Raw genomic sequence first — 27,226 nt, 5'->3', positions numbered from 1 at the left:
TAGTGCGTTATGGATATCGCTTGTGAAATTTTTTATGTATTTGAAAATTATGATTAATCCCAACAAAGATTATACTAGTTAACTTGTTTCCATCTGCTTAAATTTTAATAAACAAAATTATTTGATTACAATACTAATAAGAAATAGTAAATATCTAATAAAATAATCGAAACGCCAACAAACCGACTTTGTGTGAGCAATGGAAATGCAGTGTACATATGTCAGTTACTCTTGCTTGCCGTGTATAAAACCAAGACCAATTTCAACGATCTTTTTCACCTAACTTTGAGAACAAAAAATACTAGAAATTATTTCTTTGAGAACAAAAAATACTAGAAATCAAAAGTGATATAGGTCAAAGTAATATAGATTCAACGAATTCAATATTTCTTTACATGACACATAGATGATATATATCTATGTGAAAAATTATTATAAATTTCACTAATATTATATTCTAAATTATTAATTTCAAAAGTACAATGTATCTAGAAGTGAAAATCTAAACAATCAAAATTTGAATTCTAAATCTGCCTCTGCTTATCAACAAAGGCAAATGCAATATAGGTGCAATAGGTTCAATTAAATCACTATTTTCTTTACCAAACACAAACATATATGTAAAAAATTACTATAATTTTCACTAACATTACATCCTGAACTCATACTTTCAGAAGTACAATGAATTCAATGATAAAAACATAAACGTTGAACATTTGAGTCCAAAATCTGCCTGACACATATGTAATATATGCCCAACGTATTCAACTGAACTCAACATTTTTCCTATGCGGAAAACAAACATAATATGTGAGAAATTACTATATTTCCACTAACAATTCATTTTGAACTCATAATTCCAAAAGTATAACTATTGAACTCCAACATTCAAATCCTGAATTCATCTCTACTCCTCGAGACATGATTCTTGATCCTATAATTGTTGTTCTTTTTTCAATTTTGTCTAGGTTTGTACTTCAACAACATGTTTCTAAGCTCAGCAGCATCAATTTCCTTAGCATGACTTTCTGGTCTGTAATAACCAGTAACAGGATCTGGTACCCATGAAGTCTTGTTTGATTCCATCACATTGCTTCTAACAGCCCCACTACCTCTTACACTACCAGAAACACCACCTTGTGATGCGGCCGCGTATCCACGCCTGCATAATCAGAGACGAAATCAGAATTTAAATATAATAACGTAAAACATTCTTATATACACATTAATAACAAATACACTAACGACAATGATATAAATGATCCCAAAAGTATATAATAAAGGGTAAAATTAAGATATTTTGAAAAAAAACAGAACCAAGAATCATACAAAATTTATATGACTTACTTTCTGTTTTAATATGTTTCAAAAAGAATGACACAATTTCTATATTAAGTAACAATTTAACTTTAAAATATCAATTCTTAATGAAATAATTTATATAACTTCATCTGACGAAGAAAATTCAGATAAACCCCTCTTTTAACTTTGAAAAACAAAACATAGAGAAAAAAGAAATGATGTCTTTGTTTACCTCTGAATAGCTACAGAAACAGAGTCTACAACAAAAGCAGAGATATTTTTGCAGTTGGAGAAATAACGAGCCATTGTAATTGATGATCTTTGCTAAGAATAGAAGCGATCAATCGATTAAAATTAAATTAAAGTTGCAACGGAAGAAATCGAAACTTTAATTACTTCCGCAGCAACAAATTTGAACTTTTTTTTAATCTCTTTGCGTCGCAGCGACTCTTAGCTGTGTATATTATATAAATGAAAGAAGGAAAATGTTAGATATGAAAAAAATAGTGTGAGGAAGAGAGGTATTTATAGACAATTTTGGAGGAAGAAGAAGTCAAATTTACCAGTTATTATTAGAGTTCGTGTAATGGAGACGCGTTAATGACGGCTTCTAAGAAGGTGAAAAGGTCTTTCCTCTGGTCGTTCGTTGCCACTAAGGGCCATCTTAATCGGAGTCGGATATCGAATTTAAGCTTTATGATATCGTTTGATATATGGATAAGAATGATAATTTTGAGCTAAAATTCATGATTAACTTTGTAATATCGAGATTATTTTATTTATATTAAAATGATAGAATTATTGACTCGTTGAGATAAAAGAGTCTCATGGATATTTCTATTTATCTCATTTCATGTAATTTTATAATTGAATGAGTTTATATTTATTATAGTTTTAGTAAAAAAAACCCGTTGATAGTCAAACTATATGAATTTTTGACTATTACTTTTTCACCATATTGAGATGGATTAATATCAGCTTCTAGGAAGGTGAAAAGGTCTTTCAAATCAACATCTAGTTGTTGCCATCTATAACCGATTCAAAATTTGAAATTTATCAATTCTTAAAACAATTAAGTTATACTTTCTCCATCTATTTTTATCTATTTATTTTAACTTAACAAAAATGATAAATTTATTATACGGTAAAGGGTAAATATATTTTGTACTATAAATAATAATTTAACTATATCTTCCATTTTAATTTTAATTTAAATATATTTTTTATGTTCTACTTTTAATTTAAATATATTCCTTCGTTAAAATTAAGCTCGTCCCCATTCATAACTAATAAATACACTAAACTTTATTTAACAAACAAAAAAAAAAAAGATTACTCCCTATTTTCAACATATGGAATATTTTTTATTTTAATCTGTTTAAAAAAGATGTCACACTTTCTTATTTTATTTTATTTTTAATAAAATATTTTATAGTTATACAAATATTATGTAGCATAGTGGCAACTTTTGCTTACTTTTCAAAATTCTGGAAGCAAACTGCAACTTGTCTACTTCTTAGTCGATACTTTTCTCTTATGTTTGACCAATAATCAACTCTTTTTCGAGTCAGAAAATTTCATATTAGAAAATAAAGCATTCCCTAATAAAAGTGATTTCGTTTTTAAAGGAACTCGAATTTGAGACTTCTAATCACTTCACTAAAACCCTTTTTGGTTCAATAATTTACCTTCATTTTCACGCATATAAGCATTATTAAACTTCGTGCATTCAAATTCGAATTGGAAACATATTATAGTGCTATACTTTATCCTTCGATCATGTCACCAAACTGTTATAATATAAAACAGATAATCTATTATTAAACTTTGTGCATCGATATTTTCTTCGATAATATATAACTGTTTATTTATAAAATTAATTTCAATACTTAAAACTTATCAGCTATCTATCGAGGATTCTACATTTTATTTTAATTAAGAAAAAAAGGGTTGGGATTGATTAAATTATTTGGCCCTTTGCTATGCAAGCGGCCAGCATATAATATAAATTATTATGCACAAAGTTAAATGTTTCTTCTTTATTTCTAAGAGTTTAATCAATCAAATTAAAATAAGTCAAATCAAACATTATCATTTTTCCTTTTAATATAGTTTTTGATACATGGTGAGTAGTTGACCCAAAAAAGTAAACTGAATTCCTAAATTATAACAAGTTTTTTCTTCTTTAAATTTTTCATCCGAGGTCTGATATGCATTGGGATTCGATTAAATTCGAATCGTGCCTGAAAGTAGTCTCACACTAGGTGATAAAGCACTCTTTTTAACAAAAAAACGATTTCATACTTAGCACTTAATAAGGTTCGAACCTCAGACCCTCTGAACTTTGATTAAGAATAAATAAGGTTTTATCACTTGATCACAAATTTATATTGATATATTATTACGAGCTATTACATAAACTATAAAATATTTTAAATTTTAAAAAACAGCTGGAAAACTTAACAAAGAGGTATAACCCTTCTGGCCATATATATAATGTTCATAAACATTCTAGTTGATAATTAATAAATCTTTTTTTATAATGGTAAGGTTAGCTAACTTAATTCTCACAACTTAATTAGAAGTATAGAGTATATTAGTGGCAAGATACCAATGATTAAAGTTGATTACTAAAGAAGTTCTTTAAAAATAAAAAATTCCTATACTAATAATACATGAATTGTTTACGCGGAGATTAATCATGAAAGGATTTGTATTTTTATTGTGATTTTTAATTCGATGTTTGATATCTGCATTAAAATTTGACTAAATCCAAATTCGTGCTAGAAAATTTTATATTGGGGTAGAACGCTTCTTGATAAAGACAATTTTTATATCCAGAGAAACTCGAAGTTGAGATCTCTGATAATCATGAAAGGATTGTTATGCATAGAAGTGGAATTGGGTTTTTTGTTTATGAATTATATATAAGATAGCTTAGTGCGTTATGGATAAATTTGTTTATATATATATATATATATATTAAGTGAATTTTTAACTCAATTTAGAATCTGATCAAGCCAAAACTACTAGGTTCTATCAAAATTTGTATGCAGAATCACACGCCCCTTAATTATGCGGTGATTAATAATGAAAGAATTATTATGCGGTGATTAATTATGAAGAGGATATTAGACGCGATAATATTCTTGTGAATATATTTATTCATTTGGATTTTGTCCCCTCTTGCTATACTAACAGCCAGCATATGTACTACAATATAGTTTCTTTCTTTTCATGAATTAGATTAAATTAATATTAGTATGAAATATTATCATTTTAAATTAAATAAAAATTTATTATACATGGTGGGTAGTTGATCTTTTTCTCCTTTACATAGGTAACCTTATGTTTATTCATAATTATCCATTTGTCTTATTAATTACATATGAATTATATATACTAACAACGCAAAAAAAATATAATAAACGTGTAATAACTGATAGGATATGTTTTGTTTACTCTTTAGATATTATGTATGTAAATAATGTTTGACAACTTTTATTTACATCAATCATTACAATATAACAATAACAACTACTATGGATCCCAAGCAAGTTGAAGTTGATCCATATAAAACTTTATTGTCCATGTCGCTTCAATTTAGCCCGTCTGGGTCCAATATCCATCGATCAATATAATGAATATAAAAAAATTACACTTTACCAAAATTCATAAGTGAGTGCATGCAAATTGCAAGTGTGCAAGGCTACATTACAATACAACAATAACTACTATCGATCCTAAGCAAGTTGAAATCGACCATATAAATCTTCATTGTTCCTATCGCTCCATTTAAGCCCATCGATCTCTGTCCAATATCCACAAATCAATACAATACAACAATAACAACTACTATCAATCCCAAGCAAGTCAGAATCGACCATAGATTACCGTTTAATCCCGTCTCAGACCAATATCCATCGATAGATACAACAAGTATAAAAAATACCCCTTTCTAAGAATGATTTGGACTGATATTGTTATATAATACCAGAAACTCTGAGAGAAGATAGCACAACAAATATAAGCCATAACAACATGAAGAATATGCAAGTCACCCATGCCCAAACTCTTGGTCCGCCAAGCTCAGCACCAATAGTGAGTCGCCTAAACACCAAAACACCAATGCAGGCAACAGAAGTAGAGAAGAAAACAAGCAGAGAGAAACTTAGTCCTTCTGCATTGTCTATTCGCAATGGCTCGTTGTATGCAATGTAGTTGTACAGTGTATCGATTAGCCAGGGTACACCAATGCCTATATAGATGTTCACCGAATTGCTACAAGGACAAAAACACTAAGTCAGACACCAGGATATCTTGTTCCAAGGAATGACAATGTCAAATTCACATTTCCTACCATTCTGATTTTTGTCATAATGATTATGAGAGATTAACAAATTAAGTTGATAAATACGGGCACCTTATGTGAATTACTAAGCATTGGCTAACTATTGTATTAAGGGGTCATTTGGTTCATCTCTGTACAGCTAATGCACGTATTCTTATTCCACACTTTATCCTGCACAAGATAATACATTGAAGGACAGATAACTTAATGGGGGAATCGTTTACTACATCCAACCAAACACATCATAAAGTTATTATGCATGGATTATATATTCTTATATGGCCAACCAAAGGTAGCAATTAGCTATGGTGAGATCATTTCTTCCTGATCTCCAACCAAACATCATATTATTTTATTCGGAATGACACACTGGAGTCATTTTCCTAATCCCTCCAACCAAACGACCCCTTAGTCTTTTACCTTGCTAATAGGGGCAAAAAGCCAAAAACTAAACTTGAACTTCTATACCGCCTAAATTGCTATTCGGTGAGATTTGGAAAATGGGGAAATGAAAATTGAAAACAATGAAAGCAATTTGCCAAATCTCTATACACTTGGAATTCCTTTCTAGTAATTTAATATGTAATAGGTTAAGGGCATAGTTGACGGATCGAGGAACCTGCAGGTAATGTTAGCAATGGCAGAGTCGGCTGTAAGCTGTCGTTCTGCAGCAATTTTGCTGGCCACGAGATCAGGCCATGAGGTTCCACTTGCCAAAGCTGTGAACGCAATGACGTAAGGATTTATTCCTGCAGGTACATTGTGTACAATGTATTCTCTTAGTTCGAGCAAGAACATTTATGGTCATTGAAAAAACACTTAATAATCTGAAGGGTGAAAAACCTGTAACACAGCTTATCAAATCTGTGATCTTTGTCACGACATAAGCTATTCCACTGATGAATATCAAAGAGCATATGAAAGCAATCCACCCATGGGCAATCTGATAAGGTGGCACAAATGCAAAAAGAAGCTTCCATGGTAGAAGAAGTGACTGCCAGAAAATTCTTGCAACACGTAGGTATATATTGTTCAATTTTCTGGATTCCGCACTTTCCAACTGAAAAGATTTACAAATAACCCCATCAATCCATCAAGTAGAGGGTGTGGAACAGGACAGGAATGTTACTGCAAATCGTAAGAGTTGCATCTGAATTTAAGTCAGATTATTTTGAATAAAACTATCAAAGGAACAGCATTATAGTAGTGCTAAGCTTTACACATCCACCCCATTTTCATGCCTACTTAAGTTCATGAACATTGAGTAGTAACTAAACACAGCATCGTTGATGGACAAGATGTTGGGTACGATCACTGCTTGGACAACAAAAATATTGACATACGCTGGTAGAGTACAACTAATCAAAAGTGTCTTGTTTTCAGTACAAACTTATTGGTCTCAGATTTTTGTACTCCCAAAGAAGGTGATCACTATGATTACTACTGTTTGCAGAAAGATTTTGCGGACTGGTAAAGCAGAAGATAGCAAGAAGGCACCTATAGCTTGGGAACATTTATGTAAACCAAAAGTTGCTGGGGAACTAAATCTAATGGATGTTGAGAAATGGAATAAGGCAGCTTTTGCTAAGTAGCTTTGGAACCTCAGTCACAAAAAGGATAAGCTTTGGGTGAGATGGGTGCATTGCTGCTACATAAAAAACCAGTCAATTTGGTCCACTGAGCCAAAACAAGCATCCTGGTTGCTAAGGAAGATTTTCAAGAGTAAAAAATACATGAATCCATTAGCTATGATTATGACCAGTATCTATCTATGCATGAATTCACTATTCAGAAGTTTCACAAGGAGTTACATGGATCTTTTCCTAAAGCTTCATGGAGGAAATTAGTGTGTAATAATTTTGGAGCACCAAAGTGGCTATTTATTTTCAGAATGGCTGCATTGGAGAGACTATATACTAAGGATAGACTTACTAAATGGGGAATCATCAACAATCAAGACTGTCCATTGTGTTTCACAGGAAGAGAAAGCATGGACCACCTGTTCTTTATATGTCCTTACTCTTCATATGCTTGGAGGAAATTATTGGAATGGAGAGGTATTGATAGACAACCTCTTGGATGGAAACAGGAATTGGCATGGATGATAACCTGGAAAGGGAAAAGCCCTGAAGCTGAAATATATAGAATGGTAGCTACTGGTTGTGTTTACCACCTGTGGAAGGAAAGGAATCTTAGACAGTTTCCAAGGAGATATAGAGACCCTACTGAGGTGATTAAAATAGTGATACAAAAGGTCTGCTATAGGGGAAATCTCAAGACAAGTGTTGAAAGAAAGTTGAGGACTTTAAACTTTTACCCTATATAATTGCTATCTCTAAGCAAGTTTAGAGTCTCACTAGGTAATCTAGAAAGTGTGTATAGCTACTCAACTGAAGGTTGGAATGTAACCTTCAGTTTTTTTTCTTTCCCTGCTTTGTAATTCTTCACTGGTAATAAATAAATATTTATTTACCAAAAAAAGAAAACACAGCATCATTGGAAAGTCATTTCAAGTTAGTGCTGTCAAAGATGCGCTTACGCCCTGAAGTGAGGTGCTAAACATGTTCCTGTGTTTTTCCTCGCTTAATGTGCGCTTTAGTGTCGTCATCAAGGCTCCAAGACATACTTTTTCTTGCCAATGAGCATCTCCTGAGGAGACACTAAATAATTGATATTTTTCTTTATCATAATTTATTTTTTCAATTTTTTGTCCATATATTTGTTATTCATGCTTACTATTAGTCTTGGACTAAACATATATATTTGTATATTTTTTCCATTTGCACATTTTTTCACTAAAGCCCACACTTTGTTTGCACTTTGTGCTTAAACCTCAATGGACCTTAGAGGTCTTTTGCACTTTTAGCTTTTGATAACAATGGGCATTATTTAAAACCTAAATTAAACTAGGACAAGCACATAGCAGGTAGAATGGAGTAATTATCCGGTCTACATTTAGTAAAGGAGTTGTGGTAGCTATAGAAAGCGAGAATTATTTATACTGTAACATATACACATGACAGTTTATATCAGAATAATATCTCAGCCACTGTGAGATAAAATAAAGAAACATATTAACACGGTCTAAGAAAACAGTACCATGAGAGCATCCACAAATTGATGCTTCCAAATTGAGAGGATATCAGATTCTTCAGGAATGATATTGCCATTATTCGGCGTGGACGATTCAGTGACATCTTCACCTGCTAAGTTTCGATAAAAATGACCTGTTTTTCCAAAAGAAATGTCAGACCAAAGCTACTTGCAGACAGAAGATTAAATCTTTTTTTCTCAATGTTTCAAATTGAAAACCAGCATAGAAATATCATTATCTATTACTCTCCCAGCAATGAAATTTCATCTTGTTCATTTTAAGCGCTTGTCTGTCTGCATTTTACTTGAAACTTTTCCTAGAAATCTCTTTACGAGTGCACCTTTTTTTATCAAGTAAATAGCTTTTCATTCATAAACTGGCTGTATACATGGGGTATACTAAAAGGAGAATAATCAACAAAGAGAAATGATTCTCTACAAACTCTACCCAATCATCTATACAACAAGGAACTTCTTGTGTGCACCAAAGAAATTAAGGGAACGGAGGACTACTCCTCAACTGAGAGAAACTCTACTCTAATCCTTCAAAAGCTCTCCTATTTCTCTCTCGCCAAACTTCCCACATTAAAGCAAGTGGAACCACATTCCAAGCCCTTCGTCTTCTCCTCCTTCTCCCACTCTTCCAACCAAACAACAAGTCCTTCACAGTTTTTGGCATTACTCATGGAGTGTCAAACCACCTAAACATATCCCACCATAACCTCATATTAAACCCACAATGTAGAATAAGATGATCCACGTCCTCCACCCACCTCCTTGCACATGTAACACCAATTGACGCATATAACATTCCGCCCTTTTATCAAGTGCACCTTATAATTCTACTACACTTATATTGCAAATCCTTAAGAGAAGCAAAACTTAACACTAATACTAATTATAATAACCCCTCCATTCAAACACTTCTCAAATTTAGAAAGTCCCAAAATGTGATGCATTTCTGCAAATAATAATATCCTATACAACATTAAATTTCTTTTCAAGAACTAAAATTCAAGTAACTGTCATATAATGCTCTCCTAATCAAACTAACTTCTCAAATCACTTCAATATTTTCATTTACTCTAACTAATATAAACAGATTTCAGATTAGCTTTCAAAACGTTGTACCTAGTGAAATTGTATCACATAAACTGGGAAGACCTGGATATCCCAGGTAAAACAACGCATCACTTTATTGAAATTACCTGTCCCCTCTCCTGAATGAATGGAGAATATATCAACAATTCCGCTATTTTCTTCTTCACCAACTTGAGATACTTCCGAGTGTGGCTCATGAACCTTGTCAAGAGGCCTATATTTAACAACCTCAGCAGGCACCCACTCCTCTGGCCTCTCAGCTCTTTCTCTAAATGGTAGAAAGTATACAATGCACAAATTAGATCATCTTCCCGTATGAGAAAATTATAAAGAAAATCGACCTTAGGCCTAACTCAATCATAAAAGCTAGATCAAGAGGTGAGAATTGCCCAAGACCATAAAGAGACCTTCCCATCCCTTAAAACCAATGTGGGAAACTCATTACCCCTTCGCACGCCCAGGCCTGCCAACTGGAGTGTGGACAACATAATATAGGGCCCAACATCGGTAAACAAGAATTTGGGATGGGCATAGCTCTGATTCCAGGATTAAAAAAATGGATCAGGGGCCTAACTCAACCCCAAAAGTTAGCTCAAGAAGTGAGGATACAAAGAGATCTTCCCATCCCTTAATAGAGATGTGGGAAACTCAACAGAAAATAAAAAAAAAACTGAAACAAACTTCAACTAGAGAATGGAGACACTACAAATTTATGATAATAAACATAATACATACATAGGAAGGGACAAATAGGGCCAACGTTTGTCCTGTGCATAGGCATGTATCAGCAATAGCCCAAATTGCAACACTGTTAAGATAGACTCCCACAAAGTTACAACGTTTGGAGTCCACACCTACAAGGTAAATAATATTCAGGAATATGATATCGTTAACTGAATACTTGTTTTGCTGTGAAGAAGTAAAAGAGGACTAAGACATTTACATTTTCATTATCGCATCATTCACATTTCATCAATAAGGTAAATCTGATAGCTCAAATTAAAACACTGGTAAATAGACTCCCATAAAGATACAAAACCTCTGGACTCCACACCTACAAAGTCAATTATGTCCATAAACAAGATGTTAATAACAGAGTGTTTTATTGTCAAGAAGTGAAAGAGGCCTAAGACACGTATTATTTCATTACTGGACTATTCACATTTCATCAATGAGGAAAAATGCAATATTTTATCATCAGTTTTTCTTTTCAGAAAGATATTTAATCATCAGTTTCCTAGTCTTGATGTAGAAGAAAATGAGTTTCAAGGTCATACAAATTTATTATTCATGATTAACATTTATCTACAACAACAACAATATACTCGGTGTATACCCACAAGTGGGGTCTAGGGAGAGTGGTGTGTACACAGACCTTACCCCAGCCTTGTCAAGACAGGGAGGCTACATCTGAAAGACCCACGGCTCAAGTAAAACAATTCAAAGCAGGTTTGAAATAGAAATACGGTAGTGAATTAACATTTATCCACAAGTTCACTAAAATATCTTGTATGGTCCTCCCTTTCATACATGTGGAGAAAGTCTTTAGAATGTCATATATTAATCAACATGCATGTATGCTTCCAAAGTGGCATTAGTGATTAGATTCAAAGAATAAATGAAGCAAAAGACATCAAAGAAAGTTTTACGTTATGCTTGTTAGCAAATGCATGATGCTTGTCAGCGAGCTTTCACAAGTAGAAACTATGATGATAATCTTTCTCTAATTTTCAAAGAACTCAATGATTATGTCATACCATATGATGTAACTAGAGAAAAAGGCATGTTTATAGGTTTCCAGCAGCATTAAGTATTGATAAGTAGCAGCTTGATGGTTTAGATTAATCCAATAGTTGGGTAATACAATAATCCTCAAATTAAGTTAATCAAGCACACCCTACTACCAGGATGATTAGTCAGGACTGCATATCATTTATGTTCCCAAAGCAGTGAAAGAAGATGAACAAACTAGAAGTAAGTTGTGAGCACCATGAGGTCTCAAAGGTGGCCCAGACACCACGGTTATCAAGAAAAAAAGACAACAAACTAGAAGACTTCTTTCAGAGAAAGATTAACATAGAAAAAACCTTGTGCTAGCCGCTAGGTAAGAGTCAAAACCAAAACTACTCATCAAAAAGAAAGAGTCAACAAAATAGATGAATTTAAATGAAGCATATGTACATGGAAAAAATGTGAGCAGATAACCTCTAAAATTATATACAGCCAGATGTAGGCCCAAAAGGACCAAAAGAGCTCAACAAGCCAGACTCCAATATCTGATATCTTCTTCAATTCTCCAGCTTTAGGAACCACCACGCAAACAGCATGTATTGGAAATAGATCGAAAGCAGCAGATCCAACGAGTGTTCCCGGACCTAAACCTGGACAAGTCAAATAGTAGCAAGGGTGTATTAGCAAGACAACGGGTGTCCAAGATTCAGGAAATTTTCTAGTATCTAGTAGAAATGATACATTATACATAAATGTTATAACAACAGGTACGAGCAAATTTTTCCAACGGAAATTAGATTCTCACATTCTATCTTCTCAAAAGAGAAAAGAAAAAGGGAAAAGATAACTCATGGAACTATATATAATACTGGCCATAATACAAAGTATATCAACATATTAAATTTTTTTATATAAATATTAACCAATCAACTATTGATTTCATAGTCATTATCTCAGCATTTCTTAAGGTTCCAGTAACTCATTGTCATTCACAGGTTGCAGACATTAATATTTGGTGTTTTCTATTTTAGTGGTCAAAATGGAATATATTTGTACTCCATGACTTCAGAGACTAACATCATGGGGTGAAAAACATATTAACTAGTAACCACTAATATATGCACAAGAAAATTTTTAAAAGAGAAAGGTCTATTTTACTCTGTAAAAATCAATATCCTTATTGAACTCAATAATATTGAGAGTTACTCAAAGATAAAATCATTAGAAGGTCAACTATTTCATTGTCAAGTCTTAAGGTTCCTTAACAGAGGGCGGGAGAGTGTAGGGACATCATTGGTGAGGAATACTTCCTGACATCTTGTAGTTGTGGCTTGTCGTTTATTCGCCTCCTTCACTCAACAATGTCCAAGAGGAGATCACCACAAGCACAATAAGTGGGGACAAATATCTCTCAAAGTGCATCTTTCCCAGACATCATAAGACAGTCTAAACACACAACATCAATGGCTCACTTTAGTATTCATTACAACTAGAAAAGTTTGGCTAGCTACATTTAAAATTTAGGAGAAGAGGAAACTGAAAGTTTGATGCCATGCTTTCTTAAACGAGCATATAATTCTATGGCAACCCTCAAGAAAAGGAAAAATTGTAACACAAACTAAAATTATGAAGAAGAGAGGAATCTGAAAATTTGATGCTACGCTTTCTTACATCGTAATATGAATAAGAAGAAAAATTATAACACAAACTAAGTCAGGATTCTGAATGCAGAGAAGAAAATCCTCAACAAACCTCCAGCATATAATTTTCCAATATTTCGTATTGCATCAATTGTAGCTAGCGAGATCTGTGGAAAGCTAGTCCCAAATGCCAGTAGAGTGATGTCTGCAATTGTGTAATTCCACACCTTTTCATTTTTGACAACTTTTGTGTTTGTGAGAGGATCTATCGTCTCTACAGTCCGACTATGCTTAACAACACTCTCCATGGACCGGAAAAACCGAGCAGTTATAGCTGACAATCCAACAAAGCAGTAGGCAAGACCCAAAGAATACAAGAAAGTTCGAAAGCCTTCACCAAGAGCAGTTTCTAGATGGATAAGTAAATAAGCATCACATTTTTCATGTCTAAGGATATTTGAATGTCCATTGGTGCTGTCAGTGGTATAGTTTCCCAGCGAGGTCATCTTGATAAATATTTTTCCCTTCACGGTTCAAGCCCCAGAAAGATTATTCTTTCGGACGGATGCGGACCTGCCATTTGTGCAACAGTTGTTGCTAATTAAAGTCCAATGACAGTCTTAATACAGTTCTCATTACATCAAGCAACAATAGTAGCAATCTGAAGAACACATAGCACCATATATATACAAAAAGATCCCCAAGAGTTTCTTTTGCACTTCAGACCACAAAAACCTGTGTACTAAGTCAGTACACAAGGGGACAGATGTAGCATAAACATGTGCATTATGAAGTTTTAATATTATTAAATAAAGCATGTCCAATTACATAAGAAAGCCATTAGATCACTCAGATTAATTTCTAAGTTAATTGTACAAGAGCAAGCATTTTGGCACCAACAGAGACGAGCATGAATTTGCCTTCCTCAACATTTCATTAATCAATTCAAGTGTATGATGAAATTGTGGTATAAGGTCTGTGTACATCCTACCCTCACCAGACCTCACTGGGTATGTTATTGTTGATGACATTAGACATTGTGAAAGAGAGAAGTGCAGATAGAAATTAAAATATACAGGGCTTTGTAACAAATTACACCAGTAGCTTTCTGGGAAGAAGCTTACAAGCTTATATCTCAAGATAACACAACAATTTAATTAAAGGACCACATGGCTTAACTTAATCTTTTACTTGATGAAATTTTTCGCCTCTTCTAACCCAAAGAGTGAAGAGGCATAAGATAGCCCAGGCCACAGCTCACACCCTTAGATATCTACAGTGGTTTATGCCGGTGCTGAGCTAAGATACCCACCAATATTAAAGGCAAATACCAGTGTTGACTTTCTCATCAAGGGTCCTTGGGCCTAGGACTAACATTACATGTGTCTCAACATCAAATCATTGGAGTGATGAGCAAAACAATCAACTTGTGAAAGATAAATGCCATAATTCTGTCAATTATTCTGAGTTCTTGTTCAATTACAACTACGATCTAGCCCAAAACAGCCAAGTTCCATGCATAGGAAAACAGTGAAAATGAGTGCTTGACCAATTGACTCTACCATTCATGCTAACATTAAGGTTCACGTGTATTGGACGTTTGAAGTAGAGATCTGTAACCCTCCAAGAATGATGCCAGCACAATATCACCCAATTTAACATTTCCTGAAATGGCATTGGCAATCATATTTGCCTTATTGACAGCACATAAGTTGCTCCCAGACAACATGGCAATTCTAGTGCACCTCAAGTGTCTTCTCCCTTAAATTCTCCCCTATAGGTTAGAAGCTCCGCTCGTGATCATATCAGTACCTCATTTTCCTTGTTTAGACTTAAATTCAGGGTATTGCCAGCAACTTATTTTCCATCCTTAACAATTACTCCTAAGATACGAGTTGTGTAGTAAGTATACCAATAGTTTAAAAATTAGAATATCTCCATAAATCTTTCTGTAATCAGTTCTCTCAATCATGTTGTTTGTAGGAACTATTGGAACCCAAGTGACACTCGCATGGCGTTTAATAAAGCAAACTTCTCCAACAAAAGGAGTTAGACATGATCCAAATAGAAAAGAGAAGTATGACATTAATCAGCACATTTATCATTTTTCCTTAATCTTGCCTTTAATTATATTTTGGCTTTTGGAAGATTTTGTTCCATTTCTACGACGCAAATGCTTGTAATAACGTCAACTCCACTAGTTTCTAAAAACAGAAATGCTGCAATGCATTATCCTTCCTAATTCTGGAGAAAACTTGCTGGTGATCAAACACTAAGAAATTAAACAATCTGAATTCACAACTAAACTGCACTTTTTTCAGGGCACCAGAACTCTCTGGTTCGTCATTTTTCCTTCATGTGGTCCTAATTGTGTGAAAGGTGCATGACAACCCAAAGACTTCCAATACCATTCATACACTAATCTAGGCAGTGATGGGGCCAGGATTTTTAGTAAGAGGAGTCAGAATATAAAGAAGTTACTACGCAGAATTCAAGAAGATACAAAACTTAAAAAGTGCTACAAGAACCATGGTTAACTTTGTTCAATAATCACTGCAATTACTGTCTCTCCTATCTACTACATAAATGCCAAACTTCTATAAAGTTCTTCCACGTAACGAATAAAAATAGAGTCTTTACAGAGAATACAAGAATAAAAGAAAGTTATGATAACCCAAAATGGGAATTCATTTATATGGAGTACAAGAGCTTGGTCAGATAGTACCAAAAAAAGCTTCTTTTAAGGTCCCTTTTCATCAGAAAATGCAATCCTCTAGAATTTGGAATACTTAAGCTATTAGACATGGGCCCATAGCTTACTTCAATGATTAATAGACACCTAAATAATTCACTTATATGGACTACATGTCCGTAAGAGCATGGTCACCAAATACAGAAAAAGAAAGTACTTTCTCCAGGTATCAGAAAATGCAATTCTCAAGAATTAGGAACACTTAAGCTATTAGCCATGGGCCCATACCTTACTTCAATGATTAATAGACATCCAAAGATAAATTTAGGGGAAAAGAAAGTGAAGAAAACTAGGACTTATCTACACCCAAATCCCATCAGCCACAATACACATTTGAAGTTGACTTCCAATATATAGCTAAAAAGGGAAGGAAATTTTGTGCTCAGCTTCTAATTTCAGTTGCTCAAAAAGGTAAGAAATACACAAAAACATTCTGCCACTGATTCCAAAGTTGTTGAAACACAAGGAAAACGTAAAGGGTAAGAGAAAAACAGTACATCAAGAAAGAAAAACAAAAGATGAATCTAGAATGGAACTCATTTATATGGACAAGAAGAGCACGGTCACCAAATACAGAAAAAGAAAGTACTTTCTTCAAGTGTACCTTTATATCAGAAAATGCAATACTCAAGAATTAGCAACACGTAATAACAAACAACAACAACAACATACCTAGTGTAATCCCACCAGTGGGATCTAGGGTGTACATGCACCTTACCCCTACCTTGCAAATAGTAGAGATAATGTTACGATAGACTCAAGTAAAGCAATGATTAATAGACATGGAAACACAGATTTAGGCGAAAAGACAGTGAACAAAACTAGAACATCTCTACTCTACACCCCAAATATCCAAAATTCAATTACAAAGCACCCATCCATCAGCTCCAATACCCATTGAAAAATTGACTTCCAAAATATAGCTTTAAAAGAAAGCAAATTTTATACTCAGTCATCAACCACAATACACAATTGAAAAGTTGACTTTTAATACATAGCTTAAAAGGGATCAAAATTTTGTACTCATACTTGTAATTTCAATTGCTCAAAAAATGAAAGAAATACACATAAAACACTCTGCCACAGATTCCAAGATTGTTGGAACACAAGAAAAAATGAAAAGGGTCAGAGAATAAATCCAAGATTTGCAAATGGGTCGATGGGGAACTTACCAAATAGGCATATACAACTATCAATATCCATTTTGCTCCATATTGGACCTTTTTGTGATTGAAAAAAAAGGGATAGAAATGGTGTCTTGAACTAATTTGTGAATAGTAATTTACAGAAATGTGGTGGGAATATACAAGAAGGAGAAGAAGAAGACGTGCATGGAATGAGCACCACCGGTTTACTTGCTTGATGTTGAGATCAAATAGGAGCTTCAACTTGCTATCTGCAAAACAATAATTTAGGAGTAAGCATGTACTATAGGTCATATGATACACTAGACAGACAAGATCTAAAAAAATACTCACTCCCTTCCTAATTAGTTGTCCACTTTTTCTTTTTATAGTTGTTCCTAATTATTTATCAACTTTGACAAATCAAGAAAGTATAAATTCTTTTTACCTATTATACCCTCATTAAATGACTAATTATTTTGAAAAATGTAAAACTTTTCATCCACTTCATAATTAATAGGGATAAAATGATAAATTCACTATGTCATTAATTATTTTCTTAATAGGTGTGTCAATTCAAAAGTTGACAAGTAATTAGGAACAGAGGGGTAGTAATTAATTCCTTTTGTTTGGGGGTACTAATTAATGTGGTACTTAATTTTAGGGTTATTAATTCAGATTTGTGTTGAAGAGTGTCAAAACTGGAATAATTCGGATTCGCATAAAAAAAATCTACTTTGAAGTAAGAGATTCCTATTAAAGGCGGTCTTCATAATCGAGGCTAGCTTAATGTGCTTATCATTTTGGGGGTTCCACTAATTGAGTATATGTTTTGGATGTCGAATTAATTTGAATTTATATTAAAGACTTCCATTTTGGGGATAAAGAACTTTTCTATCAAACGTGACTCATATTTAGTATTCGAATTCAAGATATTTAAGAATGGAGAAGTATTTATCATTTAATTATAATTTTTAGTGATAATAGATCATTTCTATACATTAATGTAATCATAATCAAGATAGATCTTGGTTATTACTTCCTATATTTTAAAACAATACTATTGTGCAGAGAACTATTTATGTTTTCTTTAAAGATTCCTTTATTTTTGTCCATATAAATTAATATATTTTTATTTTATAAAACTCCTATTTAAGATTATTCTTTTTGTGTTATATTTGAAATAGGGTTTTCATTATATTATTATTACTAGTAAAATTTCTCGCGCTTTGCGCGGGAACTTATTATTACAAAATTTATAAAATAATACTTAAAATCTATCAGTCATTAAAACTGAAACACTATATTGTCTTACATAAAAGATTGCGTAGTAACAAACATTAATAATGTAAAGGAAAATGAAAATTATTACATCTTATCATTTATCCTTAATAATATAAGCATAAATTAATAACTATAAAAATACATATCAGGATCTGTAACATAAGCAATGGTGTCAGTGAGCCACTCAACGAGAGCAAAGTATACAAATATTTAATTGTGAAGAAGAAGATGAAGAAGAAGTTCAGAATTTCGTTGTTTTAAAATGAGAGGAAATCCCTCTATTATTTATAGACAACAAAGGGTAGTGTGAACAAATATTTATTGTACCTTATCGGAAAGGTTACAACTATTTGAAAAAGTTGCAACCCTTCGAAAATGTCACACCCCAAACTTAAAGGGCGCAACTGGCTCCTAATGCCAGAATTTAGGCTCGAGCCGACCCTGCCTAACCATTTGCTACTAGCGCATGGCAGCCACACGTAACCAAGAAAACAACCAAGTATATCTCGGCTTAAAATTAAGCCATCGGCTGGCAAGACCCCTGTCAACAAATCTATAAAAGAAACAGCTACTCCCAAGAGTTCATATAAAAAAATAACCAACTAGCACAAAAGTCCTGATTGGGCCATCGAGGCCACCATGATCTCTACAGTGAAATTAAAAGCAGGTATATATCAATACAATACCTCAAACAGCTAACAAGCAGCAGCAAACCAACAAACTAGGCCAGCATGGCCATAACGTAGTTGTACACCCCACACACTAGTCTGCAAGCCCCTAAGAGTAGTAAAGATTGGTGGGACAAGGCCCCAGCCTACCCATAAAAATATATACAACAAAAGCTAACAAACTTCCACACTCTGGCAGCTCCAAAGGAAAGGGCTAGCCAACCGTATAGAAGTCAATCCTGCTGCTGAGAAGGTCTACTCGAATGTCTGTCGGGACCTGCATGCATGAATGCAGCGCCCCCAGGCAATGGGGCATCAGTACAAAATAATGTACAGAGTATGAAAAGTTGTAGACTAAATGAGCAAGTATCATAATATACCAAAATCAATCAGGTGAGGAAATCAAATTTAGATAAGCATGCCAACCCACTACTGAATTTAATAAAATACAATAATGATCAAACATCAACCTAACCAAGCCCCCATAAGCCCGGTAGGAACAAACAACATACCACCTACTTAGGCCCCCATAAGCCCAGAAGGTGTCAAATCAATCTACATAACCTTATTGGTTGCCCCTTGTCTTTGTAAGAAGTCACATTGCCCTTTTTGGCAACGATATAGCCCCGTAGGTAGCGCATAGCCCTCTTAGGCAACATCATAGCTCTGTGGGCTGCACGTAGCCCTCTTTTGCATCACATAGCCCTGTAGGCAATACATAGTCCTTTTTGGCATCAAAATAGCCCCGTAGGCAACACATAACACTCTTTGGCATCAATATAGCCCCGTGGCAACACATAGCCCTTTTTGGCAATAACATAGTCCTATTAGACAATATCATAGCCCCCATAGGCAGTTCATAGCTCAACAGCTAACCACAATAGCCCCAAGGGCGACAACAAACAATTAAATAGGCTGAAGGCGAGCAACTTAGCTATAAACAATATATATATGAATAATCTCCAAGTCGTTCTTAACTTAGGGTCTTTCTTAACAGATCGTGAGTCCCTAAAATGAGGGGTTATAACCACCCAATCAGCCAACCACTCACAATTACATCTACAAGATCACCAACGTTAACTACATCTAAGGAAACATGTCAAACGAAGGGAATAACCTTAACATACCTTTCCAATGAACGCTCGAAAAACCATAGTTCCTTCACGAAAGTTGTTCCTTATGTCCTAAGCTTCGCAAACACTATATATACACAGCTGGTACGCACCTATAAATAGTTTATAATTAATCTTATATTGGCAGATTTGCCATATTGCCCTAACTTGTCGAAAAGTCCGTAGAAATTCATAAAAACAATCATAAAAGAGTCCCGAAATGATTACCTTAGTTAACCAAGTTAAAACCTTGAAGAAACACCAAATAATTACAAATTTATATCTTCAAAAACCAGCTCCAAACGCAGCAAATAAAAGGGAAAAACGATTGCCACGTGTAGGGATTACGTTTCTAGGCACGGGAGCAATGTTTAATAGTAGAAATCGTCAAAACTAACCTTCATCATGCTAGGACTCCATAAGAACCCTCTCCTAAGCTTTCTCTCTGGTTTTGGAACTGAAATGAACTGTTTCCATGGCTAAAAACGTTAAATAGCCAACATACCACATCCTTTTTAATTTATTACTCACCCTCTTTGTCTTTCCACGAAGGTACGAGTTAATTTAGACGTTTTGGAAAGTCGAGGTGTTACAGGAAAGGTCACAACTTTTCATAAAAGTCACAATTTTTCATAAAAGTCGCAACTCTTCATTAAAGTCGCAACTTTTCATAGAGGTCACAACTTTTCATAAAAATCACAACTTTTCATAAAAGTCGCAACTCTTCATTAAAGTTGCAACTCTTCATTAAAGTCGCAATTTTTCATAAAAGTCACAACTTTTCATAAATGCCACAACTTTTCATGAAAGGGGAAAGCTAGTTTTGGAAATAAATAAATTAAAAGGGAATTCTGGTTTGTGGTGGCGCCACGTAGGCGGGCTAAGGTTCTCTTTTATATATATATATGTATATATATATGATATATGATATGATTGTAGTAAAACATAGCTCAATGAAGATGTCTCTTGAATTTAATCAGTTAGTTTAAGGAAGTGTTGACAAGAGCTCAAAAATTGTGCATTGATTCATTATTATTATTTTTACGGAAAAGGGTCAAAAATACCCTTGAACTATTTGAAAAGGTCTAAAAATACCCCTCATTCATCTATTGAACTAAATATACCCCTCCATCCACCTTTTTGGTCCATCTCTACCCTTAAAACTCACATCCACTTTTTAAAAAATTATTATTATTATTATTTGTTACATGTCATTTTCTTATTGGATAAATTAAATCTCAACCCATTTAATTTTCTCCCACCCACCCATTGTAGTGAACATGACCCAAACTCAATTAGAAGACCCATTAAAGAAAACTAACAAATTGAGAAATAGTAACAGAGCAAATTCTACAAATTATGCAAACCCAAATTCTCATGAATTAACAAAAGCTGATAGATTTCATAGATGATTGATTAGCCATCCACATTACACAATATGTGTACAAGTAAGGAAGCTAATAACTAAAAGGAACTATTTTTACACCTATCATCAATCCCTAATACAGTAAAATTAAACATAAACTCTAAAGTTGATCAAATTCTTCAAGAGCTAGTGAATTTGGTAACAGCCTTTGTGCCTAAACTCTAAAGTTGATCTCTAGTGGAATGTTTTTCACTTGTTTCTTTTAAATATTTTGAACTGATTTTACTTTAAAATTTTCGACGCCATTTTATGCTCATGTAATATTTAATTAATATTTTGAAGTTCTAATGGAGCCAAATTCACAAATAATCATTTTTAATCAATTGATTGAATATTATCTTGAAAATTTTGAATAAGAAAAGAGGGAAGAAGAAAGAAGCTTGGGGTTAGGGGAGAAAGATTCAATCAATTTATTTTTTATTGGGTCTTCTAATTGGATTTGGGTCATGTTCACTACAATGGGTGGGTAGGAGAAAATTAAATGGGTTGAGATTTAATTTATCCAATAAGAAAATGACATGTAACAAATAATAATAATAATAATAATTTTCTAAAAAGTGGATGTTAGTTTTAAAGGTAGAGATGGACCAAAAAGATGGATGGAGGGGTATTTTTAGCCCAATAGATGGATGAGGAGTATTTTTAGACCTTTTCAAATAGTTTAAGATATTTTTGGCCCTTTTCCGTTATTTTTATGATTAAGGTCCTTAGGAAGGTATGTACATTGTGTTTTTTCTATGTAATTTCTCAAGTTTGGAAGGTATGTGCATTGTGTTTTATATAATTTCTTAAGTTTGGTAGGTATGTACATTATGTTCTTTCTATGTAATTTCTTATGTTTGGAAGGTATGTGCATTGTATTTGTATCTTCATTAAACGAAAATTAGTTATCGTAACTATGACAGTAATATGTTAATTACTACCATCTACCGAGGTTCAAACACTACTAATCTACTATTGATAGATTTAAAAAATCAAATATATATTAAATATTGAAATACAACCGTTTTATGATATTTTTTACGATACGAAGAACTATTTTTGTTTTCTTTAAAGACTTGTTTTTTTAAAAAAAAAGTAAAAGAATTAACAATAATAATATTTTGTATTTCTTTTTTCATTTGTCTTCCTATGATTAAGAAAAAATATGTTTTCTTACTCTCAATAAAATAAAAATACCTAAGAACATTGTCTTACTAGTATTAAGGTTAATAGTTGGAAATAAGAGTCAACTTTAATTTTGAATTCCCAAAGAGTTAATCATGGTACTAGCAATGCAAGGCGTTTTAATGCACAAAATTAGAACTTTCTCCACATCCTTCCATCGTATTTGTGAAGATATTTTCTTTAGAAATTATGCAATGCTTGTTATGTTTAATATACCAAACCAAATAGAACACAACAAAAGATAATCTCAGTATTACTAATACACCATATTCAACGCTATTCTTACACACTATCAAACGACCCCTTAAATAGTACAACAGACTGACTTGTCTAATCCCCAACCAAAACATACCATAGTGAACATCATGGGGGAGCATGACAATAAGACATGAATAATACCAACATCATTTGTTCATATTTACAGCAGTAGACTCTGTATTCAAACCCAAAAAGGTTCTGCTCATGAATTACGCGATTGTATCACTGGCAAAATCTTGGAATCGGCTATCAATAATAGTGACAGAATCATACTCATCAACATCAGCAAACATCAAGAGATCACCATTCTACAATCTTGTTTCCTCCGCCGACATCTATGGTGCACCTTCTGCAATGTGTTCTCTCCAACTTTCTCCATCCTAGAGAGTGCTGTTAGTACAAGAGACCAAAGAAACAAGTTAAGCAGTAAATAGGTGGGCTTTCTACTCAATTAGCAGCCATGATTGCATACACAAGCACCAAGTAAAGTAGTACTACTGATCTACTACCAAGCTCAATCTAACTGCCTTAGAATCCTGACCTATATTGAGATTTCAACAAAAACAGTCTGCTTAAAGAAACATCTTAACCACCTGCCACTAGTAAGATCCCAGCATATACGTTTACATGATTCTACCAATGGCGGAGCCAGAATTTTCAGTAAGGAATCCTAAATATAAAAAAGTAAACACACGAAGAAGCCACATGAAGTTTTTAGGAGTATTTTAACCTGCAGTATAATTTTTGGTGAAGGGGTGTCAGTTGACTCCCCTGTTAAACAAGGCTAGATCTACCCTGGTTATACTACATCAAAGGGAAAAAGGGGTTCACGCGACATTATCTGTTTCCTATCTTCCAGAAAAACTGAAACTTCCTTAGAAAGGGAGAATTGCAAACAATGTGTGTCTGTGTGTGTGGGGGGGGGGAGGGGGGAGCAAGGATGAGAATGAAGGCCTGGATCTTAGCAAAGGACCACCGAGACCAATTAGAATTTCCACATTATACCTCTATCTGTAACCTTTGAAAAGTCAAAGGGATTGAAAGGCATTAACTTTACTTGCTTACTCCAACGAACAACAAAATACCTCCTTACGCTTCCCTATCATTTGTATCCCCTTTCCACCCCTACTCAAAAGTCAATATAGGTTAATGAGTCATTGATATCAGTTATCACTATATAAGAGCCACCAGTAGTATAGCACAAGCAGTTAATTGTGTCATAAGGCATTATACACGGTAGTTTAAGCACTGATTTGGAACAAATTTGTTAACAGGACTTAAGTGAAAAACAAAGCACAAAATAGCCTTAATCCTGCTTGTAAACATACAGAAATAAGACCACTTTTACCACTCATCAGAAAAGTAAGAATTGGAAGAGACTGTCTGTAGACTATATTAAGCAACATATAAGTTGGAAGTCACACTACTACTAAATTATTTACCTTTTTTTTTTATGAAGTAAATGTTCCATTGGAAAAAATTATGTAACTTATCAAAAATAAAGGAGTTAGAAGTCACAGACAACTAGAGGGAAACCAATTGCAAGTAAAGCACCCATGGACGTTAAGACATACACAAGCAGAATATATACAGTTCACCCATACTTCACTAGAAATCTTAAACATGTCCACGCCCACTGTAATGCTCCAACTGGGATATTTAATTGAAACTCAACAACTTCACGGCATACTTCTAGCTCAATTCCTAAAACCAAGTTTAATCCTCCGTTCCAATCATTGGATTAGTGCCATGTACATTTACAAGTTTTGTAATTTCATTTATCATATTGCTATCAGCCATTAGAAATCCATCATTTGCATATCCAACTTTCCCCTCAACCAAAGTTTAATAACTTCCACACAGCCTCCCCCCCCCCCCCCCCCCCCCCCCCCCCCCCCCCCCCCTCTCAATGTTGTTTCAAATGCTGAAGAATTAATAAAACAATGTATCAACCACCAAATCAATGAAAGCATAAATGAATTAACATCAATAGTTCTGGCACAACTTTGCTTAATTACTTCTTTCCATTCCAACTTGCAGTACTGTATTTGTGTTCTATAGACTGGGAATAGCTTCTCCGTGAGTGTCATAATATATACCTTCTCTGTTAGCAGAATCAGAATATATAGATTCTCCACAGAAAAAACATATGTATCACAAACATGAAAATGGTTATGAATCAAAAAATTAACTTCCTGCAATATTTCTTACAGGAGTTCATCAAGCTGCCATACATCCTTAAAAGAAGCTATTTACATGTTTCTTTCCAAGACTACAAGGCATTGTCTAACTCTTAGGACAGGATGAAATTGACTCTTCTGATAGAAAGCTATCAAACAGTAACTCTTTAAACTATGGCATTCCATACAGAGTCCATTTTTACTGACAGAGATCACACCAATCAGATTGACCATTTAAATGTTTGTCTCAACAGGTAAATACTTCGAGCAAATCTAAGTAGTACGATACAACAATCAAGACAACCGGCCCAAATGAAGCTAAATAGATATAATGATTCATTAACCTACAACCAACTAGTTCCGTATTACGGCTTATTGCATAATTCACGACGCACCCTAGGGTGTGGTTCAGCGGTCAATCAATGAAGCAGGAGGAGAACCATAAGATCTCAGCAGGCAAAAAGATTCACACACCAACTGTATTGGTGGGAGCTACCATGTATCCATAGGAACAGTCAAGGTGAGCACAAGCTGATTCCGACACTACAAATATTTAAAAGAAAGGGCATTATGCAGACTGCAGGGTATACCTCCAAATTCGTCGCCCCAGAAGGAAAGCCGTTGATCATCTTCTTCTTCATCAAACTCATCACCATATCCAAACTCTGCATCACCGCGATACCCCGGTTCACTCCCATACCCTGACTCATTACCCAAGCCCTCAAAATTCCCACTTTGCACAGACAAACCATTTAAATTACTCTCTCTTTCACCAACCCCACCACCTTCCTTCTCCTTCCTTAAACTCTTCGTAACCTCACTAACATCCAAAGTCCAATGCATATCCCCATTCACAAACAACTCCCCACTCGAATCAGTCCCCACAGCAACAGGAAAATCCGAACAAGTCCCATAAGCTGCTGAAGCTCCAACCGAGCAACACCGTCTTCTAGTCCCACTCCGATCACTACTCCTCCCGGAAACCGAACGAGACCCACGTCTCCTCCTCTTACCAGCTATCAACCTAAGATTCTCCCGTTTATGAATTGATAAAGGCCTATCCTCCTCAAATAAACTGAGCTTTGACATATCAAGAGCTTCAATTGGAATCGAAGTAGTTCGATCCGCTCTACATTGACGCTTCGTATGCACCCCACCATGGGTCGACGGGGAGTAAGTTTTTGGCGAATCTAAATCTAGGGTTTTGGAATTTGGAGTCGGAAACTGAAAGGGTTTCCAAGAATGGAGATGATATGTACATGATTCAATGGCGTGACGTGAATCTAGAGTCTTGGGCGACATTGAAAGACAGTCTACACACACAACTAATGGAGTTCAATTTACAGTTCAAATCTGCTCAAATTCACCTCAATTCATCTATAAACAGCTTCAATTACACCATATCAATGAAGAACAAGATCTGCATATTTTGACATCAATGGCGATTAAGCAAAATTGAGCAAATTCGAGAAGTATCTATAGATATTTGTGGCTATGAATTATGTATATTTTATACTATATTCTCAAAATCAAAAAAGATCCACGCTACAGTACTTTTTGGTTTTCAGCCACTAATTTTATATAGTGGTTGAGAGAAAATACACATGGCAATATAATATTAGCTTTGGTCGGAAAAAAGTTATTTCGGAATTAATATAGGTTATCTCATTCAATCAAATACAAAATAAAATAATCATATAATTTATCTTATGATTATTATACATTATACTTCACACTAAACGACTTTTTATTATATTAGATAATGCATATTGTAATTTCTTGACACAAATTTTGTTTTATTCCAAAATGAATAATGTATTTATATGTTTAATATTTTCTTCATTTCAATTTGTTTGGTCTAATATGACTTTTACATAATTTAAGAAAATTAAAAAGACTTTTGATGTTTGGATCTTAAATTAAAGATATGTTAAGTAACTAAAATGTTCAATAATATTGTAGTTTTAAATATGTAAGGTGGAAAGTTAAAATTAAAGAATTGCTAAAAAGGGAAAAGGGTTTTTTTTTAAAACGATT

General features: G+C 34.0%; 3 protein-coding genes across 4 annotated transcripts; all 3 read right to left on the bottom strand.

The window, feature by feature from the left end:
* Positions 1–615: 615 nt before the first annotated feature.
* LOC125873129 (protein SENESCENCE-ASSOCIATED GENE 21, mitochondrial-like) lies at positions 616–1,800 on the bottom strand. The gene is made up of 2 exons (XM_049554006.1): positions 1,535–1,800; positions 616–1,162 (listed from the first exon to the last, which is right to left on the bottom strand). The coding sequence occupies exons 1-2, from the start codon at positions 1,606–1,608 to the stop codon at positions 955–957; spliced, it is 282 nt and encodes a 93-aa protein (XP_049409963.1). The 5' UTR covers positions 1,609–1,800; the 3' UTR covers positions 616–954.
* Positions 1,801–4,968: 3,168 nt separating this feature from the next.
* On the bottom strand, positions 4,969–17,398 carry LOC125873008 (magnesium/proton exchanger). 2 transcript variants are annotated; one of them, XM_049553849.1, is made up of 9 exons: positions 16,643–16,660; positions 13,331–13,791; positions 12,053–12,228; positions 10,583–10,701; positions 9,955–10,115; positions 8,753–8,880; positions 6,497–6,713; positions 6,273–6,402; positions 4,969–5,583 (listed from the first exon to the last, which is right to left on the bottom strand). In XM_049553849.1, the coding sequence occupies exons 2-9, from the start codon at positions 13,722–13,724 to the stop codon at positions 5,286–5,288; spliced, it is 1,623 nt and encodes a 540-aa protein (XP_049409806.1). In that variant the 5' UTR covers positions 13,725–13,791; positions 16,643–16,660; the 3' UTR covers positions 4,969–5,285. The 2 variants fall into 2 exon arrangements, with proteins under 2 accessions (XP_049409806.1, XP_049409805.1); XM_049553848.1 differs by lacking the exon at positions 16,643–16,660 and adding an exon at positions 17,143–17,398 and having other exon boundaries at positions 4,971–5,583.
* Positions 17,399–22,988: 5,590 nt separating this feature from the next.
* LOC125874343 (uncharacterized) lies at positions 22,989–26,725 on the bottom strand. Its single transcript, XM_049555219.1, has 2 exons — positions 25,780–26,725; positions 22,989–23,399 (listed from the first exon to the last, which is right to left on the bottom strand). The coding sequence occupies exons 1-2, from the start codon at positions 26,489–26,491 to the stop codon at positions 23,302–23,304; spliced, it is 810 nt and encodes a 269-aa protein (XP_049411176.1). The 5' UTR covers positions 26,492–26,725; the 3' UTR covers positions 22,989–23,301.
* Positions 26,726–27,226: the final 501 nt, after the last annotated feature.

This window comes from Solanum stenotomum, chromosome 8 (assembly GCF_019186545.1).
Source record: "Solanum stenotomum isolate F172 chromosome 8, ASM1918654v1, whole genome shotgun sequence".
In the NCBI taxonomy this organism is placed as follows: Eukaryota; Viridiplantae; Streptophyta; class Magnoliopsida; order Solanales; family Solanaceae; genus Solanum; species Solanum stenotomum.
This window is presented reverse-complemented; position numbering and strand designations above follow the sequence as displayed.